The sequence below is a fragment of the Crinia signifera genome, chromosome 1 (genome assembly GCF_055691185.1).
Source record: "Crinia signifera chromosome 1, ASM5569118v1, whole genome shotgun sequence".
NCBI lineage: Eukaryota > Metazoa > Chordata > Amphibia > Anura > Myobatrachidae > Crinia > Crinia signifera.
In genome coordinates this window covers 1,827,094-1,850,359 of record NC_139217.1, presented here as the reverse complement: position 1 = coordinate 1,850,359, position 23,266 = coordinate 1,827,094, and the positions used below count along the sequence as shown (strand labels likewise).

Here is a 23,266-nt window from a genome sequence, read left to right as displayed (position 1 = left end):
ATGGTTATGTGCCCTGGTACCTATGTCAGTGTCCTCGTCTGATGGTTATGTGCCCTGGTACCTATGTCAGTGCCCTCTGCTGATGGTTATGCGCCCTGGTACCTATGTCAGTGCCCTCTGCTGATGGTTATGCGCCCTGGTACCTATGTCATTGCCCTCTGCTGATGGTTATGTGCCCTGGTACCTATGTCAGTGTCCTCATCTGATGGGTATGTGCCCTGGTACCTATGTCAGCGCCCTCGTCTGATGGGTATGTGCCCTGATACCTATGTCAGCGCCCTCTGCTGATGGGTATGTGCCCTGGTACCTATGTCAGCACCCTATGCTGATGGGTATGTGCCCTGATACCTATGTCTCTTCCCTCGTCTGATGGCTATGTGCCTTGGTACCTATGTCAGTGCCCTCGTCTGATGGTTATGTGCCCTGATACCTATGTCAGTGCCCTCTGCTGATGGTTATGTGCCCTGGTACCTATGTCAGTGCCCTCTGCTGATGGGTATGTGCCCTGGTTCCTATGTCAGTGCCCTCGTCTGATGGTTATGTGCCCTGCTACCTATGTCAGCGTCCTCGGCTGATGGGTATGTGCCCTGGTACCTATGTCAGTGTCCTCGTCTGATGGTTATGTGCCCTGGTACCTATGTCAGTGTCCTCGTCTGATGGTTATGTGCCCTGGTACCTATGTCAGCGCCCTCTGCTGATGGTTATGTGCCCTGGTACCCATGTCTGCACCCTCTGCTGATGGTTATGTGCCCTGGTACCCATGTCAGCGCCCTCGTCTGATGGTTATGTGCCCTGGTACCTATGTCAGCTCCCTCTGCTGATGGGTATGTGCCCTGGTACCTATGTCAGCGCCCTATGCTGATGGGTATGTGCCCTGATACCTATGTCTCTTCCCTCGTCTGATGGCTATGTGCCTTGGTACCTATGTCAGTGCCCTCGTCTGATGGTTATGTGCCCTGATACCTATGTCAGTGCCCTCTGCTGATGGTTATGTGCCCTGGTACCTATGTCAGTGCCCTCTGCTGATGGGTATGTGCCCTGGTTCCTATGTCAGTGCCCTCTACTGATGGTTATGTGCCCTGCTACCTATGTCAGCGTCCTCGGCTGATGGGTATGTGCCCTGGTACCTATGTCAGTGTCCTCGTCTGATGGTTATGTGCCCTGGTACCTATGTCAGTGTCCTCGTCTGATGGTTATGTGCCCTGGTACCTATGTCAGCGCCCTCTGCTGATGGTTATGTGCCCTGGTACCCATGTCTGCACCCTCTGCTGATGGTTATGTGCCCTAGTACCTATGTCAGTGCCCTCTGCTGATGGTTATGTGCCCTGGTACCCATGTCAGCGCCCTCGTCTGATGGTTATGTGCCCTGGTACCCATGTCAGCGCCCTCTGCTGATGGTTATGTGCCCTGGTACCTATGTCAGTGCCCTTTGCTGATGGTTATGTGCCCTGGTACCTATGTCAGCGCCCTCTGCTGATGGTTATGTGCCCTGGTACCCATGTCAGCGCCCTCGTCTGATGGTTATGTGCCCTGGTACCCATGTCAGCGCCCTCTGCTGATGGTTATGTGCCCTGGTACCTATGTCAGTGTCCTCTGCTGATGGTTATGTGCCTTGTACTTGTCCTCTATTGTAGTCACCTGTAAGTCACTGTCATTTCTTTGTGTACACTGTAATAGGGGGCTGCAGATCCCTTATGGCGCCATATAAAAAAGGATGATAATAATAATACTCACTCATTGTTCAGAGGCCCAGCGTCAAATACAGTCTTCTCAAATCTGTGCGGAAAGAAAGGAGGGAGAATGAGATCAATAAGGGGGGGTGGGAGCAGCATTACAGGCCACAGGAGGGGGGGTGGGAGCAGCATTACGCAGTATATCCTGTAGTACAGGTGGCTTGAGCCCTGCTCTGCAGACACTTAGGGGGAAATGTAATAGGATGAGAGAATCAGAGATTTGGGAAGAAATCTCCAGGTCTTATCATTTACACTGCAAAATCAGACTGAAAAAAAAATGCCATTTCTTAACAAATCTCTCACTTTCTGATTCTCGCAGATTATTCCATTTCATAGAATATGAGCACTTCTATCTCTTGAGAGACAATTGTTAGCGTAGGACTTGCAGTGAGGTGGGGTCCCTTGGCGATGGGCTGCAAGCTTAATGCATTGATCAATTCATGAACTAAAACCCCATTATATATTTATTTGTATATTAAGGCGTGTTCGTTTATTATGGTGAGTGCTGAGCCCCTGTATTTGTATTTAATAGAGCATGTGGTCACAGGCCACTGCACCCCAACCTGGGAATGGCGAGTGCTGTTTGCACCTCATTCGTAGGAATGGCGAGTGCCGTGGTACTCTGTATCCACATATATAAAACAACATTCACCCCGGCACTCTCTCATATGGTGTAATTACCAAAAAAATTCAGGCTCCGGTGCCTTCCATGACATAAACTCCATAATGCTTGCAATATATATACACATCTATATATCTATCTCTCACACACACACACACACACACACACACACACACACACACACACACACACACACACACACACACACACACACACCAGGGGTGAGGAGCACTGTATCTTCGCATGTGCGCTGGCAGTCATACAGGTACCAGCACACGCTAGCACTGCACACACACATCAGCGGTGAGGAGCACTGTATCTTCGCATGTGCGCTGGCAGTCATACAGGTACCAGCACACGCTAGCACTGCACACATCCATCAGCGGTGAGGAGCACTGTATCTTCGCATGTGCGCTGGCAGTCATACAGGTACCAGCACACGCTAGCACTGCACACATACATCAGCGGTGAGGAGCACTGTATCTTCGCATGTGCGCTGGCAGTCATACAGGTACCAGCACACGCCAGCACTGCACACACACACCAGCGGTGAGGAGCACTGTATCTTCGCATGTGCGCTGGCAGTCATACAGGTACCAGCACACACTAGCACTGCACACACACACCAGCGGTGAGGAGCACTGTATCTTCGCATGTGCGCTGGCAGTCATACAGGTACCAGCACTGCACACACACATCAGCGGTGAGGAGCACTGTATCTTCGCATGTGCGCTGGCAGTCATACAGGTACCAGCACACACTAGCACTGCACACACACATCAGCGGTGAGTAGCACTGTATCTTCGCATGTGCGCTGGCAGTCATACAGGTACCAGCACACGCTAGCACTGCACACACACACCAGCGGTGAGGAGCACTGTATCTTCGCATGTGCGCTGGCAGTCATACAGGTACCAGCACTGCACACACACATCAGCGGTGAGGAGCACTGTATCTTCGTATGTGCGCTGGCAGTCATACATGTACCAGCACACGCTAGCACTGCACACACACACCAGCGGTGAGGAGCACTGTATCTTCGCATGTGCGCTGGCTGTCATACAGGTACCAGCACACGCTAGCACTGCACACACACACCAGCGGTGAGGAGCACTGTATCTTCGCATGTGCGCTGGCAGTCATACAGGTACCAGCACACGCTAGCACTGCACACACACACACCAGCAGTAAGGAGCACTGTATCTTCGCATGTGCGCTGGCAGTCATACAGGTACCAGCACACGCTAGCACTGCACACACACACCAGCGGTGAGGAGCACTGTATCTTCGCATGTGCGCTTGGCAGTCATACAGGTACCAGCACTGCACACACACATCAGCGGTGAGGAGCACTGTATCTTCGCATGTGCGCTGGCAGTCATACAGGTACCTGCACACGCCAGCACTGCACACACAGACACGGGACGCCCTTGTTACCCAGTGACCTATTTTATCTTGGAATTCTTATGACTGCAGAGAGGGAGAAACGGAAGATTAAGCATCAGAGAGAAAATCCCAGAACAAAGCCTCCCAGTTCCGTCCCTCCCGAATGAATGCCTGGTGTGCTGGGGGAAGAGGCTTTCTATAGCTGGGCCAGCTCATTCCACCTGTATGCAAATGCTGCCTATTGTTTGGTGGGGGCTGCTCCGTTCCCTCGCCATATGTCCCACGCAGGCGTCAGGCTGAGCCCCAGCAGCTGTCGGCCGGGATCAGCAGGGACAAGTGTGGCATCTGAAAGCATCTATTCAGACCATTCATGCGGGGGGGGGGGGCACGTGTGCACAGGACGTGTCCCAGGCAGACAGCGGAGAGCCGGCAGATGGGGGCACAGACCAAATTACAGCAGGAGATGGAGATTATTCCTCAGACATGCTTTATGTCCCCCCTCCCTCAGAACTCACCCCCTCCCCTCTATTCATGCATCAAACCACAACCTCCCAGTCCACCAGGGTGCCCTTTATTTTAGCAATAATTGTGTCTTTTGGAATAAGAATGGGCCTGCCCCTCCCGTTCCGCATTCAGCAGGGTAAGTGCTAGCTCTTAGGACACTTTGCACTTCAGGGGACCGAACTGAATTCAATTCCTTTCCATCTAACCATTAACCTCAATCTCCTATTCTTTCCTTTGTCCTGTCAGCCCTAGGTGTATGTGCGGAGAAACGTGGCCCTAGAGGAAAGGGCCACCCTGTGGTGAGATGGGGGGCATGTGCCCAGGCCGGGCTGCTGCTACATAATAAGTCAGAATAAGTGGGATCAGTAGAGCAGCCCGTCCGGCCGGCGCATGCCAGGGGTGAGAGGTGAAGGAAATTCAGCAGCTGTTCCTTGTAGTGTCAGCGGGCAGGGAGTGGGGGGGCCGGGACGTCACCCCCCCACCTTCCTGCCGTCCTTTATATGAAGAGAGCAGAGTTCATGAAAAGCTGCAGCAGGTGACAGCGGTGCAGACACAGACTAATTAGAGGAGACATCACACAGGAAGGTGACTCGGGGTGAGGGACCCACGTTACCCGCATACACGGAGGTGACGGCTCTACATGTGTGTAGATCTGTCTGTGCCCGCTGTGCGCACACAGGAAGGTGGCTCGGGGTGAGGGACCCACGTTACCCGGATACACAGAGGTGGCGGCTCTACATGTGTGTAGATCTGTCTGTGCCCGCTGTGCGCACACAGGAAGGTGGCTCGGGGTGAGGGACCCACGTTACCCGGATACACAGAGGTGGCGGCTCTACATGTGTGTAGATCTGTCTGTGCCCGCTGTGCGCACACAGGAAGGTGACTCGGGGTGAGGGACCCACGTTACCCGGATACACGGAGGTGGCGGCTCTACATGTGTGTAGATCTGTCTGTGCCCGCAGTGCGCACACAGGAAGGTGACTCGAGGTGAGGGACCCACGTTACCCGGATACACGGAGGTGGCGGCTCTACATGTGTGTAGATCTGTCTGTGCCCGCGGTGCACACACAGGAAGGTGGCTCGGGGTGAGGGACCCACGTTACCCGGATACACGGAGGTGGCGGCTCTACATGTGTGTAGATGTGTCTGTGCCCGCGGTGCGCACACAGGAAGGTGGCTCGGGGTGAGGGACCCACGTTACCCGGATACACGGAGGTGGCGGCTCTACATGTGTGTAGATCTGTCTGTGCCCGCGGTGCGCACACAGGAAGGTGACTCGGGGTGAGGGACCCACGTTACCCGGATACACGGAGGTGGCGGCTCTACATGTGTGTAGATGTGTCTGTGCCCGCTGTGCGCACACAGGAAGGTGGCTCGGGGTGAGGGACCACGTTACCTGGATACACAGAGGTGGCGGCTCTACATGTGTGTAGATCTGTCTGTGCCCGCGGTGCGCACACAGGAAGGTGGCTCGGGGTGAGGGACCACGTTACCCGGATACACAGAGGTGGCGGCTCTACATGTGTGTAGATCTGTCTGTGCCCGCGGTGCACACACAGGAAGGTGGCTCGGGGTGAGGGACCACGTTACCCGGATACACAGAGGTGGCGGCTCTACATGTGTGTAGATCTGTCTGTGCCCGCGGTGCACACACAGGAAGGTGGCTCAGGGTGAGGGACCCGCGTTACCCGGATACACGGAGGTGATGGCTCTACATGTGTGTAGATCTGTCTGTGCCCGCACAGGAAGGTGGCTCAGGGTGAGGGACCCACGTTACCCGTATACACGGAGGTGGCGGCTCTACATGTGTGTAGATCTGTCTGTGCCTGCGGTGCGCACACAGGAAGGTGGCTCAGGGTGAGGGACCCACGTTACCCGCATACACGGAGGTGGCGGCTCTACGTGTGTGTAGATCTGTCTGTGCCCGCGGTGCGCACACAGGAAGGTGGCTCGGGGTGAGGGACCCACGTTACCCGCATACACGGAGGTGGCGGCTCTACATGTGTGTAGATGTGTCTGTGTCCGCGGTGCGCACACAGGAAGGTGGCTCGGGGTGAGGGACCCACGTTACCCGGATACACGGAGGTGGCGGCTCTACATGTGTGTAGATGTGTCTGTGTCCGCGGTGCGCACACAGGAAGGTGGCTCGGGGTGAGGGACCCACGTTACCCGGATACACGGAGGTGGCGGCTCTACATGTGTGTAGATCTGTCTGTGCCCGCGATGCGCACACAGGAAGGTGGCTCGGGGTGAGGGACCCACGTTACCCGGATACACGGAGGTGGCGGCTCTACATGTGTGTAGATGTGTCTGTGCCCGCGGTGCGCACACAGGAAGGTGGCTCGGGGTGAGGGACCCACGTTACCCGGATACACGGAGGTGGCGGCTCTACATGTGTGTAGATCTGTCTGTGCCCGCGGTGCGCACACAGGAAGGTGACTCGGGGCGAGGGACCCACATTACCCGGAGGTGGCGGCTCTGCGTGTGTGTAGATGTGTCTGTGCCTGCGGTTGCACCGCCCCTAAGTTTGGGGACACAAAAGGGCCACTGAGAACCCTGCAGCCCTGTGTGCATTCTGCTTATACACAGTGCTCTTTGTGCTGAGGGGCAGATGGCCGGTGATAATGCACCAGCCAATCAGCTCCTAACTTACAGGCGGGTTTTGAAAAAGTACAGTTGGGAACCGATTGGATGGTGCTATATCACTGGCCAACTTCTCACTTAACCAGGCTTAATAAACCTACTCCTGAGCGATATAATACCTCTCGTCCGGTGCACTGACGCTCTGGGCTACCTACACTGGTGTGTGCTGCAGTAACTGACACGCGCGCGCGCACACACACACACACACACACAGGCTGGGAGGGGCAGGCGCACACACACACACAGGCTGGGAGGGGAAGCACACACACAGGCTGGGAGGGGCAGGCACACACACACGCACGCGCGCGCACACACACACACAGGCTGGGAGGGGCAGGCACACACACACAGGCTGGGAGGGGCAGGCACACACACACGCACGTGCACACACACACACACACAGGCTGGGAGGGGAAGCACACACACACAGGCTGGGAGGGGCAGCACACACACACGTGCACACACACACACACAGGCTGGGAGGGGCAGGCACGTTTCCTGTCACTTCCGCATAGCTGGAACAGTTGCACTGTAGTAATACGCCCCCTGACATCCAGCGCCGTCCCTGTGACTTTAACCCTTCCCCTGCCAGGCTTCTCCGAGCAGTCTCTCTGTATGGGAATCAGGCCCCTTCCAGAGTTCTAGGAATTTACAATTGCCCTCCACAGGCCCAGCAACAAAGCCCTGCTCTATGTTACACAGGACCGGGCCTGGAAGAGTCCCAACGCCCACTCCTTACACTCTGGCTGCGGTTACCGGTGGCAATGCTGCAGGTTCAGCAGCTGCCAGGTGGAAGGGTGGGAGGGATTGTTTTACATGAGATCAGTCTGCCCAGGCAGCAGTTGTACGGAGACCAGCTGTTCCTGTGCATTCCTGCAGGCTTCAGTGTGTAACAATGTACAGACAGAAGGGCTCATTCCACACCTATCTCATGTCACCTAAACCTGTTCCACAAGCTGTGCGGGGTGTAATGCACAACGGCAGGGAAAGCCGGGAACGCACAACGAGCTGCAAAAGTTGGGAATGCACAACGAGCTGGGATGGTTGGGAACGCACAACGAGCTGGGAAAGCCGGGAACACGGCCCGGGAAGGCTGGGAATGCACAACGGCCGGGAACGCACAACGAGCTGGGAAGGCACAACGAACTGGGAAGGCACAATGGGCGGGAAGGCTGGGAACGCACAACGGCCGGGAAGGCTGGGAACACACAATGGCCGGGAACGCACAGCGGCCGGGAAGGCTGGGAACGCAAAGCGGCCGGGAAGGCTGGGAACGCACAGCGGCCGGGAAGGCTGGGAACGCACAGCGGCCGGAAAGGCTGGGAACGCACAGCGGCCGGGAAGGCTGGGAACGCACAGCGGCCGGGAAGGCTGGGAACGCACAGCGGCCGGGAAGGCTGGGAACGCACAGCGGCCGGGAAGGCTGGGAACGCACAGCGGCCGGGAAGGCTGGGAACGCACAGCGGCCGGGAAGGCTGGGAACGCACAGCGGCCGGGAAGGCTGGGAACGCACAACGGCCGGGAACGCACAACGGCCGGGAAGGCTGGGAACGCACAGCGGCCGGGAAGGCTGGGAACGCACAGCGGCCGGGAAGGCTGGGAACGCACAGCGGCCGGGAAGGCTGGGAACGCACAGCGGCCGGGAAGGCTGGGAACGCACAGCGGCCGGGAACGCACAACGGCCGGTAAGGCTGGGAACGCACAGCGGCCGGGAAGGCTGGGAACGCACAGCGGCCGGGAAGGCTGGGAACGCACAGCGGCCGGGAAGGCTGGGAACGCACAGCGGCCGGGAAGGCTGGGAACGCACAGCGTCCGGGAAGGCTGGGAACACACAACGGCCGGGAAGGCTGGGAACGCACAGCGGCCGGGAAGGCTGGGAACGCACAGCGGCCGGGAAGGCTGGGAACGCACAACGGCCGGGAAGGCTGGGAACGCACAACGGCCGGGAACGCACAGCGGCCGGGAAGGCTGGGAACGCACAGCGGCCGGGAAGGCTGGGAACGCACAGCGGCTGGGAAGGCTGGGAACGCACAGCGGCCGGGAAGGCTGGGAACGCACAGCGGCTGGGAACGCACAACGGCCGGGAAGGCTGGGAACGCACAGCGGCCGGGAAGGCTGGGAACGCACAACGGCCGGGAACGCACAGCGGCCGGGAAGGCTGGGAACGCACAGCGGCCGGGAAGGCTGGGAACGCACAGCGGCTGGGAAGGCTGGGAACGCACAGCGGCCGGGAAGGCTGGGAACGCACAGCGGCTGGGAAGGCTGGGAACGCACAGCGGCCGGGAAGGCTGGGAACGCACAGGGGCCGGGAAGGCTGGGAACGCACAGCGGCCGGAAAGGCTGGGAACGCACAGCGGCCGGGAAGGCTGGGAACGCACAGCGGCTGGGAACGCACAACGGCCGGGAAGGCTGGGATCTCAGGGTGATCGGCTTATGTTTGCTGGACATTAAGGTTACCCTACATTACAAACACTCGTCAGTGGAGACAGCCGCCTGTGTGTGCATCCAGCATCAGAGGGGATATTTGCCTTTCGTGTAACACTGGAGTGTGGACTGTCCCTAGTGTAAAGGTCGCACTTTTCCTGCCTTTGATTCCTGTAAACACGCCATTCACAACATGGAGTCAAGCGCGTCTCACATACTTATCACGTGTGGTTAAACACGCCTTATCACAGGATGATGGACACTTACATTTCCAGGGGGGCTTCTGGGTCCAGCGGACTTGGGAAATCCAAACAGAAACCTGAAATGGGACAAGAGGGGGATTGTTATTTACGGACAGACCATTCACCCCCCCCCATGGGTTACGTCATGCTGACAGTAGTCACAGAATATGACATTATACAGCATCGATGTATCGGGTCACACTAACCGGAGTCGGAGGAATCAGAGGAATCGGTGCGGATCAGGGAGGACAAGCTCGGGTAGCCCGTCCCAGGTTTTCTCTTTGGTGTATCGGCCAGGCTGTGGAGGACAGAACAGGAGAGTCACGGTCATATATATACTCAGCGTGAATCTGCTCCTAATCCCGTATACATGCTGCTGTACCACTACAAGTATCAGAATGCCCGGCCAGTGGGGGCCATCCAGTGGTTGCGGAATATGCGCAGCGCAAAAGCCTGTGGTCATTTTTTATGATGAATTGAGCACTAGGGGGCAGTACCATTAGAGCTGGAGAGAGGGGTGATTACAGGAGATAAGGTCGTAGTGGTCGGGAAGAGGCTCTGTAGTTAAAGGATTAATATCCGGCTTTCCTACACCAATTAGGCCCTGTCAGATATCCCGCCTCAGACACTTAATCACCAATTACAAACATTTGCCTCCGGCCTGGGGGCTGTTTGTTTGTTGTCAGATTAGGCGTTATCTGTGCAGCTCCTTCCTTTGTCATTAGTCTATGTGAGGGAGTGAGGTGTCACCATGCCTCGCTGCCTCACACCTCATGCCCTGAGGGGACTCTATTCATATCACAGCACAAAGGGGTCAGACCTGAACCCCCCGACGCTAACCATCGCATGGTTTTCCGCTGGGTAGACTCGGCCGGTTACCACCCCAGACGCGGTCACCTTGTGAACAGCTAGCGAAGGAATAAAGTAGCGGGATTTACGGAATCACGCATGCGTACCACAGGCCGTACGCATGAACAGTGCATCCAGAATCACCCATCCATACCAAAGGCCGTACGCATGAACAGTGCATCCAGAATCACCCATCCGTACCAAAGGCCGTACGCATGAACAGTGCATCCAGAATCACCCATCCGTACCTAAGGCCGTACGCATGAACGGTGCATCCAGAATCACCCATCCGTACCAAAGGCCGTACGCATGAACAGTGCATCCAGAATCACCCATCCATACCACAGGCCGTACGCATGAACAGTGCATCCAGAATCACCCATCCGTACCAAAGGCCGTACGCATGAACAGTGCATCCAGAATCACCCATCCGTACCAAAGGCCGTACGCATGAACAGTGCATCCAGAATCACCCATCCGTACCAAAGGCCGTACGCATGAACAGTGCATCCAGAATCACCCATCCGTACCAAAGGCCGTACGCATGAACAGTGCATCCAGAATCACCCATGCGTACCACAGGCCGTACGCATGAACGGTGCATCCAGAATCACCCATCCGTACCAAAGGCCGTACGCATGAACAGTGCATCCAGAATCACCCATGCGTACCACAGGCCGTACGCATGAACAGTGCATCCAGAATCACCCATCCGTACCAAAGGCCGTACGCATGAACAGTGCATCCAGAATCACCCATCCATACCACAGGCCGTACGCATGAACAGTGCATCCAGAATCACCCATCCGTACCACAGGCCGTACGCATGAACAGCGCATCCAGAATCACCCATCCGTACCACAGGCCGTACGCATGAACAGCGCATCCAGAATCACCCATCCGTACCACAGGCCGTACGCATGAACAGTGCATCCAGAATCACCCATCCGTACCACAGGCCGTACGCATGAACAGTGCATCCAGAATCACCCATCCGTACCAAAGGCCGTACGCATGAACAGTGCATCCAGAATCACCCATGCGTACCAAAGGCCGTACGCATGAACAGTGCATCCAGAATCACCCATCCGTACCACAGGCCGTACGCATGAACAGTGCATCCAGAATCACCCATCCGTACCACAGGCCGTACGCATGAACAGTGCATCCAGAATCACCCATCCGTACCAAAGGCCGTACGCATGAACAGTGCATCCAGAATCACCCATGCGTACCAAAGGCCGTACACATGAACAGTGCATCCAGAATCACCCATCCGTACCAAAGGCCGTACGCATGAACAGTGCATTCAGAATCACCCATCCATACCAAAGGCCGTACGCATGAACAGTGCATCCAGAATCACCCATCCGTACCACAGGCCGTACGCATGAACAGTGCATTCAGAATCACCCATCCATGCCAAAGGCCGTACGCATGAACAGTGCATCCAGAATCACCCATCCGTACCACAGGCCGCACGCATGAACAGTGCATCCAGAATCACCCATCCGTACCACAGGCCGCACGCATGAACAGTGCATCCAGAATCACCCATCCATACCAAAGGCCGCACGCATGAACAGTGCATCCAGAATCACCCATCCGTACCACAGGCCGCACGCATGAACAGTGCATCCAGAATCACCCATCCGTACCACAGGCCGCACGCATGAACAGTGCATCCAGAATCACCCATCCGTACCAAAGGCCGTACGCATGAACGGTGCATCCAGAATCACCCATCCGTACCACAGGCCGTACGCATGAACAGTGCATCCAGAATCACCCATCCGTACCAAAGGCCGTACGCATGAACAGTGCATCCAGAATCACCCATCCGTACCAAAGGCCGTACGCATGAACGGTGCATCCAGAATCACCCATCCGTACCAAAGGCCGTACGCATGAACAGTGCATCCAGAATCACCCATGCGTACCAAAGGCCGTACGCATGAACAGTGCATCCAGAATCACCCATCCGTACCACAGGCCGTACGCATGAACAGTGCATCCAGAATCACCCATGCGTACCAAAGGCCGTACGCATGAACAGTGCATCCAGAATCACCCATGCGTACCAAAGGCCGTACGCATGAACAGTGCATCCAGAATCACCCATCCGTACCACAGGCCGTACGCATGAACAGTGCATCCAGAATCACCCATCCGTACCACAGGCCGTACGCATGAACAGTGCATCCAGAATCACCCATGCGTACCAAAGGCCGTACGCATGAACAGTGCATCCAGAATCACCCATCCGTACCACAGGCCGTACGCATGAACAGTGCATCCAGAATCACCCATCCGTACCACAGGCCGTACGCATGAACAGTGCATCCAGAATCACCCATCCGTACCACAGGCCGTACGCATGAACAGTGCATCCAGAATCACCCATGCGTACCACAGGCCGTACACATGAACAGTGCATCCAGAATCACCCATCCGTACCACAGGCCGTACGCATGAACAGTGCATCCAGAATCACCCATCCGTACCAAAGGCCGTACGCATGAACAGTGCATCCAGAATCACCCGCTGTGCGAATTCACACGGCAGCGATCAGATCTGAATCAGGCCCTATATACATGGTAGGCCGGGACGCGGTCATTGGCTCACCACCAAGTAGGTCGACAAGCATTAGGTCGACATGGGTTTTTTTTTTACTATTTTTTGAGCCGACAGGCGGTATTTCATGCCCTACCATCAGGGCCGGCACCACCACTAGACCCCCCCCAGATGGAGGGGAGTGGCACCGGCGGCAGCCTCAACTCCCCCCCTCCTCCGGCACACTTAGCAGCACCGGAGGCTGCATCAGCCCCAACACCCCCTGCCAAACCCCTCGTGGAATGCCAATTACCGCCCCACCCCCCGGGGAGCAGTTGAGCACCGGAGCGCCCACCCCCCGCCTGGGGTGCTCCGGTGCCTTGCACCGGCACTGCCTACCATCCACTAGGGCGTGGTGGGAGAATAAAATAGCCCGAAGCATGGTGAGCGTAGCAAGCCATGCGAGGGGTCGCAGTGCTACGTTTCCCAACCTTACCCAACTTAACCTAATGACCCTATTGACGTTACCCATGCTGTTGACCTAATGATCCATACCCGGTAGGCAGCTGCCTGGGGATACACAACGGCAGCCATCTTGTTCCCCAGGAGCTTGGCGTACAGCTGCTCTCCTCAGTGACTGATAACCGCCAGCATGTCACAAGGACTCTTCCCATTATCAGCGGACAATTACCGCCCCTATATGTCTGTGCAGATACATATACAGTATACAGGCCTGCATGACATCACTATGCGGTGTATATAATGTGCAGATACAGAATACAGGCCTGCATGACATCACTATGCGGTGTATATAATGTGCAGATACAGTATACAGGCCTGCATGACATCACTATGCGGTGTATATAATGTACACATACAGATACAGTATACAGGCCTGCATGACTCACTATGCGGTATATATAATGTGCAGATACAGTATACAGGCCTGCATGACATCACTATGCGGTGTATATATAATGTGCAGATACATATACAGTATACAGGCCTACATGACATCACTATGCAGTGTATATAATGTGCAGATATATATATATACAGTATACAAGCCTACATGACATCACTATGCGGTGTATATAATGTGCAGATACAGATACAGTATACAGGCCTACATGACATCACTATGCGGTGTATATAATGTGCAGATACAAATACAGTATACAGGCCTACATGACATCACTATGCGGTGTATATAATGTGCACAGCAAATAAATGCCTAAACCCTGCTATATTACCACACAATGGGCACATATATCGGGAACATCGGAAGTCAAATCTTCGCATGTATACACGTACAAATAATATGCCCAAATCTACAGAAAGAAAAGCAGTAAATGTGCAGCAACTACTATAGTATACAACACCTAATCTGTACAGGTATCAATACAATAACCAATACGCACAGGTATAAATACAACACCTAATCTGTACAGGTATCAATACAATAACCAATACGCACAGGTATAAATACAACACCTAATCTGTACAGGTATCAATACAATAACCGATATGCACAGGTATAAATACAATACCTAATCTGTACAGGTATCAATACAATAACCGATATGCACAGGTATAAATACAACACCTAATCTGTACAGGTATAAATACAATAACCGATATGCACAGGTATAAATATAACACCTAAGCTGTACAGGTATCAATACAATAACCGATATGCACAGGTATAAATACAACACCTAATCTGTACAGGTATCAATACAATAACCGATATGCACAGGTATAAATATAACACCTAAGCTGTACAGGTATCAATACAATAACCGATATGCACAGGTATAAATACAATACCTAATCTGCACAGGTATCAATACAATAACCGATATGCACAGGTATAAATACAATACCTAATCTGCACAGGTATAAATACAATAACCAATACGCACAGGTATAAATACAATACCTAATCTGTACAGGTATCAATACAATAACCAATACACACAGGTATAAATACAATACCTAATCTGTACAGGTATCAATACAATACCTAATCTGTACAGGTATCAATACAATACCTAATCTGTACAGGTATCAATACAATAACCGATATGCACAGGTATAAAGCAATACCGAATCTGTACAGGTATCAATACAATAACCGATATGCACAGGTATAAAGCAATACCGAATCTGTACAGGTATCAATACAATAACCGATATGCACAGGTATAAAGCAATACCGAATCTGTACAGGTATCAATACAATAACCGATATGCACAGGTATAAATACAACACCTAATCTGTACAAAGTATCAATACAATAACCAATATGCCCAGCTATAAATACAATACCTAATCTGTACAGGTATCAATACAATAACCGATATGCCCAGGTATACATGCAATAACTGATATGCCCAGGTATACATGCAATAACCGATATGCACATGCAATAACCGATATTCCCATGTATACATGCAATAACCGATATTCCCATGTATACATGCAATAACCAATATGCACATGCAATAACCGATATGCCCAGGTATACATGCAATAACCAATATGCACATGCAATAACCGATATTCCCATGTATACATGCAATAACCAATATGCCGAGGTATACATGCAATAACCGATATGCCCATGTATACATGCAATAACCGATATGCCCAGGTATACATGCAATAACCGATATGCACATGCAATAACCGATATGCCCATGTATACATGCAATAACCGATATGCCCAGGTATACATGCAATAACCGATATGCCCAGGTATACATGCAATAACCGATATGCCCAGGTATACATGCAATAACCAATATGCCCAGGTATACATGCAATAACCAATATGCACATGCAATAACCGATATTCCCATGTATACATGCAATAACCGATATGCCCAGGTATACATGCAATAACCAATATGCACATGCAATAACCGATATGCCCAGGTATACATGCAATAACCGATATGCCCAGGTATACATGCAATAACCGATATGCACATGCAATAACCGATATGCCCAGGTATACATGCAATAACCGATATGCACATGCAATAACCAATATGCCCAGGTATACATGCAATAACCGATATGCCCAGGTATACATGCAATAACCGATATGCCCAGGTATACATGCAATAACCGATATGCCCAGGTATACATGCAATAACCGATATGCCCAGGTATACATGCAATAACCGATATGCCCAGGTATACATGCAATAACCGATATGCCCAGGTATACATGCAATAACCGATATGCCCAGGTATACATGCAATAACCGATATGCCCATGTATACATGCAATAACCGATATGCCCAGGTATACATGCAATAACCGATATGCACATGCAATAACCGATATGCCCATGTATACATGCAATAACCGATATGCCCAGGTATACATGCAATAACCGATATGCCCAGGTATACATGCAATAACCGATATGCCCAGGTATACATGCAATAACCAATATGCACATGCAATAACCGATATTCCCATGTATACATGCAATAACCGATATGCCCAGGTATACATGCAATAACCAATATGCACATGCAATAACCGATATGCCCAGGTATACATGCAATAACCGATATGCCCAGGTATACATGCAATAACCGATATGCACATGCAATAACCGATATGCCCAGGTATACATGCAATAACCAATATGCACATGCAATAACCAATATGCCCAGGTATACATGCAATAACCGATATGCATGCAATAACCGATATGCCCAGGTATACATGCAATAACCGATATGCCCAGGTATACATGCAATAACCGATATGCCCAGGTATACATGCAATAACCGATATGCCCAGGTATACATGCAATAACCGATATGCCCAGGTATACATGCAATAACCGATATGCCCAGGTATACATGCAATAACCGATATGCCCAGGTATACATGCAATAACCGATATGCCCAGGTATACATGCAATAACCGATATGCCCAGGTATACATGCAATAACCGATATGCCCAGGTATACATGCAATAACCGATATGCCCAGGTATACATGCAATAACCGATATGCCCAGGTATACATGCAATAACCGATATGCCCAGGTATACATGCAATAACCGATATGCCCAGGTATACATGCAATAAGCATATAATAAGAATACAGCCATGCCTGCCAGGACACCCAGCAGTAGCAGCACACACACGGGGTCACTCACCTCCCCAGGCCGGCCAGCTGGTTCATGTTGAAGGCCAGGCTAGTGACCGGGGACAGGACTCCAGTCTCTGCAGGCAGCCGGCTCCGGACCCCGCTCAGGACACAGGGCAGCAGGGTATTGGGGCGGCTGGGACTGAAGTCATTCAGCATCTTCTCCATCTCCATGGTCCCGGGTGCGGGCAGGGGAGCAGCGGGGGCACAGGCCGGGGGGCAGCGGGGGCACAGGCCGGGGGGCAGCGGGGGCACAGGCCGGGGAGCAGCGGGGGCACAGGCCGGGGGGCAGCGGGGGCACGGGCCGGGGAGCAGCGGGGCACGGGCCGGGGAGCAGCGGGGGCACAGGCCGGGGAGCAGCGGGGGCACAGGCCGGGGACACGGGGCACAGGCCGGGGGGCAGCGGGGGCACAGGCCGGGGGGCAGCGGTGGCACAGGCCGGGGAGCAGCGGTGGCACAGGCCGGGGGGCAGCGGGGGCACAGGCCGGGGACACGGGGCACAGGCCGGGGAGCAGCGGGGGCACAGGCCGGGGAGCAGCGGGGGCACAGGCCGGGGGGCAGCGGGGGCACAGGCCGGGGAGCAGCGGGGCACAGGCCGGGGACACGGGGCACAGGCCGGGGAGCAGCGGGGGCACAGGCCGGGGACACGGGGCACAGGCCGGGGACACGGGTCTCTCATCCACCAGGCAGCGCACTATTTATATTCGAATAATAACAGAGGCCTGAGGCAGAGACACAGCCAATGGCCGGGCCCGGGAGGAGGGGACCGGGGAGGAGGAGACCGGCGGGGAGGGGACCGGGGCTGCTGCTGTCACTGCTGCCGTGCCCACATCTGCCGCCTCCTCCTGTATATATACAGCTATATACCACCCTGTATACAGCTATATACTGTACTATATACCACCCTATATACTGTGTTATATACCACCCTGTATACAGCTATATACTGTACTATATACCACCCTATATACTGTGTTATATACCACCCTGTATACAGCTATATACTGTACTATATACCACCCTGTATACAGCTATATACTGTACTATATACCACCCTGTATACAGCTATATACCACCCTGTATACAGCTGTATACTGTACTATATACCACCCTATATACTGTACTATATACCACCCTATATACTGTGTTATATACCACCCTGTATACAGCTATATACTGTACTATATACCACCCTGTATACAGCTATATACTGTACTATATACCACCCTGTATATACAGCTATATACTGTACTATATACCACCCTGTATACAGCTATATACTGTACTATATACCACCCTGTATACTGTGTTATATACCACCCTGTATACAGCTATATACTGTACTATATACTATATACTGCATACCTCCCAACATGACCCATGCCAGGAGGGACAAAATGCTCTGCATCTGGACTTTCCTCTTAATGTATGATTGCCATCACCTGTTTTTGAACAGGTTAACTAAGAAGAAAGGTGTCACCACAGGTGATGGCAATCCTAAATTAAGAGAAAAGTCCAGAAGCAGAGCATTGTGTCCCTCCTGGAGAGGGTCATGTTGGGAGGTATGTATACTGTGTTATATACCACCCTGTATACAGCTATATACTGTACTATATACACCCTGTATACAGCTATATACCACCCTGTATACAGCTATATATACTGTACTATATACCACCCTGTATATACAGCTATATACTGTACTATATACACCCTGTATACAGCTATATATACTGTACTATATACCACCCTGTATACAGCTATATACTGTACTATATACCACCCTGTATACAGCTATATACCACCCTGTATACAGCTATATACTGTACTAGGTACTCTTTACCTAGAACGGCGCCCACGATTGAAATCGCGGGCATCGCGGGTAAAATCGCGGTAATCGCGGGCATCGCGGGTAAATCGCGGGTACATCAAAATCGGGTACCCGCGATTACCGCGATTTTCCCATAGAGAACAATGTTAAAAAGCCTGATTGACCGCGATTTTAGCGTTAAATGCCTCAATGCCCGCGATTTTCCCATAGGAATCAATGTTAAATGGGCTACAGAGCCCAAATAGCCCCAATTAACCCTTAAATGTCCCCCCAATTTTTGTACGCCACCCCACGATCCACGCCAACCCGAAGCGTGGCGAGCGCAGCGAGCCCGCGAGGGGCGGCGGTACGCGTCCTACGACCTTTTCATGCCCTACTATCCACGTCGGCGTGGAGTTGAGAATAGAATAGTGTGGCGAGCGCAGCGAGCCACCGAGCCCGAAGCGTGGCGAGCGCAGCGAGCCCCGCGAGGGGACGCGGATACCTTCACAGTTATACGCGTCCCCTCGCGGGCTTCACAGGTGTCCGCGTGGCCACGGACACCTGTGAAGCCCGCGAGGGGACGCGTATAACTGTGAAGGTATCCGCGTCCCCTCGCGGGGCTCGCTGCGCTCGCCACGCTTCGGGCTCGGTGGCTCGCTGCGCTCGCCACACTATTCTATTCTCACACCACGCCGACGTGGATAGTAGGGCATGAAAAGGTCGGAGGACGCGTACCGCCGCCCCTCGCGGGCTCGCTGCGCTCGCCACGCTTCGGGTTGGCGTTGATCGTGGGGTGGCGTTAAAAATTTGGGGGGTCATTTAAGGGTTAATGGGCTCTGTAGCCCATTTAACATTGATTCCTATGGCCAAATCGGGTGGATTGAGGCATTTAACACTAAAATGGGGTCCATCGCAGCTTTTAACATTGCTTCCTATGGGAAATCGGGAGCATCGCGTCGCGGGCATCGCGGGTACGTTTATGGCCGGCCGCGACGCGACCGACGCGATTTTTCAGGTTTAACATGGTTTTCAATGGGAAAATCGCGGGCATCGCGTCGGTCGCGTCGCGGGCAGGCATAAATGTACCCGCGATGCCCGCGACGGGCGCCGTTCTAGGTAAAGAGTACCCTGTACTATATACCACCCTGTATACAGCTATATACTGTGTTATATACCACCCTGTATACAGCTATATACTGTGTTATATACCACCCTGTATACAGCTATATACTGTACTATATACACCCTGTATACAGCTATATACCACCCTGTATACAGCTATATATACTGTACTATATACCACCCTGTATATACAGCTATATACTGTACTATATACACCCTGTATACAGCTATATATACTGTACTATATACCACCCTGTATACAGCTATATATACTGTACTATATACCACCCTGTATATACAGCTATATACTGTACTATATACACCCTGTATACAGCTATATATACTGTACTATATACCACCCTGTATACAGCTATATACTGTACTATATACCACCCTGTATACAGCTATATACCACCCTGTATACAGCTATATACTGTACTATATACCACCCTGTATACAGCTATATACTGTACTATATACCACCCTGTATACAGCTATATACCACCCTGTATACAGCTATATACTGTACTATATACCACCCTGTATACAGCTATATACTGTACTATATACCACCCTGTATACAGCTATATACCACCCTGTATACAGCTATATACTGTACTATATACCACCCTGTATACAGCTATATACTGTACTATATACCACCCTGTATACAGCTATATACTGTACTATATACCACCCTGTATACAGCTATATACTGTACTATATACCACCCTGTATACAGCTATATACTGTACTATATACCACCCTGTATACAGCAATATACCACCCTGTAAACAGCTATATACTGTACTATATACCACCCTGTATACAGCTATATACTGTTCTATATACCACCCTGTATATACAGCTATATACTGTACTATATACCACCCTGTATACAGCTATATACTGTATTATATACCACCCTGTATACAGCTATATACCACCCTGTATACAGCTATATACCACCCTGTATACAGCTATATACCACCCTGTATACAGCTATATACCACCCTGTATACAGCTATATATACTGTACTATATACCACCCTGTATATACAGCTATATACTGTACTATATACCACCCTGTATACAGCTATATACTGTATTATATACCACCCTGTATACAGCTATATACTGTACTATATACCACCCTGTATACAGCTATATACCACCCTGTATACAGCTATATATACTGTACTATATACCACCCTGTATACAGCTATATACTGTACTATATACCACCCTGTATACAGCTATATACTGTACTATATACCACCCTGTATACAGCTATATACTGTACTATATACCACCCTGTATACAGCTATATACTGTACTATATACCACCCTGTATACAGCTATATACTGTACTATATACCACCCTGTATACAGCTATATACTGTACTATATACCACCCTGTATACAGCTATATACTGTATTATACTGTATATCACCCTGTATACAGCTATATACCACCCTGTATACAGCTATATACTGTATTATACTGTATATCACCCTGTATACAGCAATATACCACCCTGTAAACAGCTATATACTGTACTATATACCACCCTGTATACAGCTATATACTGTTCTATATACCACCCTGTATATACAGCTATATACTGTACTATATACCACCCTGTATACAGCTATATACTGTACTATATACCACCCTGTATACAGCTATATACTGTATTATACTGTATATCACCCTGTATACAGCAATATACCACCCTGTAAACAGCTATATACTGTACTATATACCACCCTGTATACAGCTATATACTGTTCTATATACCACCCTGTATATACAGCTATATACTGTACTATATACCACCCTGTATACAGCTATATACTGTACTATATACCACCCTGTATACAGCTATATACTGTATTATACTGTATATCACCCTGTATACAGCAATATACCACCCTGCAAACAGCTATATACTGTACTATATACCACCCTGTATACAGCTATATACTGTTCTATATAACACCCTGTATATACAGCTATATACTGTACTATATACCACCCTGTATACAGCTATATACTGTACTATATACCACCCTGTATACAGCTATATACTGTACTATATACCACCCTGTATACAGCTATATACTGTTCTATATAACACCCTGTATATACAGCTATATACTGTACTATATACCACCCTGTATACAGCTATATACTGTACTATATACCACCCTGTATACACCTATATACTGTACTATATACCACCCTGTATACAGCTATATACTGCATTATATACCACCCTGTATACACCTATATACTGTACTATATACCACCCTGTATACAGCTATATACTGTATTATATACCACCCTGTATACAGCTATATACCACCCTGTATACAGCTATATACTGTACTATATACACCCTGTATACAGCTATATACTGTATTATACTGTATATCACCCTGTATACATCTATATACTGTACTATATACCACCCTGTATACAGCTATATACCACCCTGTATACAGCTATATACTGTACTATATACCACCCTGTATACAGCTATATACTGTACTATATACCACCCTGTATACAGCTATATACTGTACTATATACCACCCTGTATACAGCTATATACTGTATTATACTGTATATCACCCTGTATACAGCTATATACCACCCTGTATACAGCTATATATACTGTATTATACTGTATATCACCCTGTATACAGCAATATACCACCCTGTAAACAGCTATATACTGTACTATATACCACCCTGTATACAGCTATATACTGTTCTATATACCACCCTGTATACAGCTATATACTGTACTATATACCACCCTGTATACAGCTATATACTGTACTATATACCACCCTGTATACAGCTATATACTGTACTATATACCACCCTATATACAGCTATATACTGTACTATATACCACCCTGTATACAGCTATATACTGTACTATATACCACCCTGTATACAGCTATATACTGTACTATATACCACCCTGTATACAGCTATATACCACCCTGTATACAGCTATATATACTGTACTATATACCACCCTGTATACAGCTATATACTGTATTATACTGTATATCACCCTGTATACAGCTATATACCACCCTGTATACAGCTATATACTGTTATATATATTGTGCCCATAGTGGTAATGCCCCCAGACATTCTGATATGGGTATGTG

At 50.8% G+C, this 23,266-nt stretch overlaps 1 protein-coding gene across 1 annotated transcript in view; it reads right to left on the bottom strand.

Annotated features, from left to right (window-relative positions):
* Positions 1 to 17,918, bottom strand: part of CDC25B (cell division cycle 25B) — a 33,847-nt gene extending 15,929 nt beyond the window's left edge. The window contains exons 1-4 of the mRNA XM_083158520.1: positions 17,150 to 17,918; positions 9,761 to 9,852; positions 9,580 to 9,631; positions 1,735 to 1,776 (exon numbers count right to left, since the gene is read on the bottom strand). Of these exons, the coding sequence (XP_083014646.1) occupies positions 1,735 to 1,776; positions 9,580 to 9,631; positions 9,761 to 9,852; positions 17,150 to 17,313 (350 nt within the window). The 5' untranslated portion in view covers positions 17,314 to 17,918. The remainder of the gene's footprint in view (positions 1 to 1,734; positions 1,777 to 9,579; positions 9,632 to 9,760; positions 9,853 to 17,149) is intronic.
* Positions 17,919 to 23,266: the final 5,348 nt, after the last annotated feature.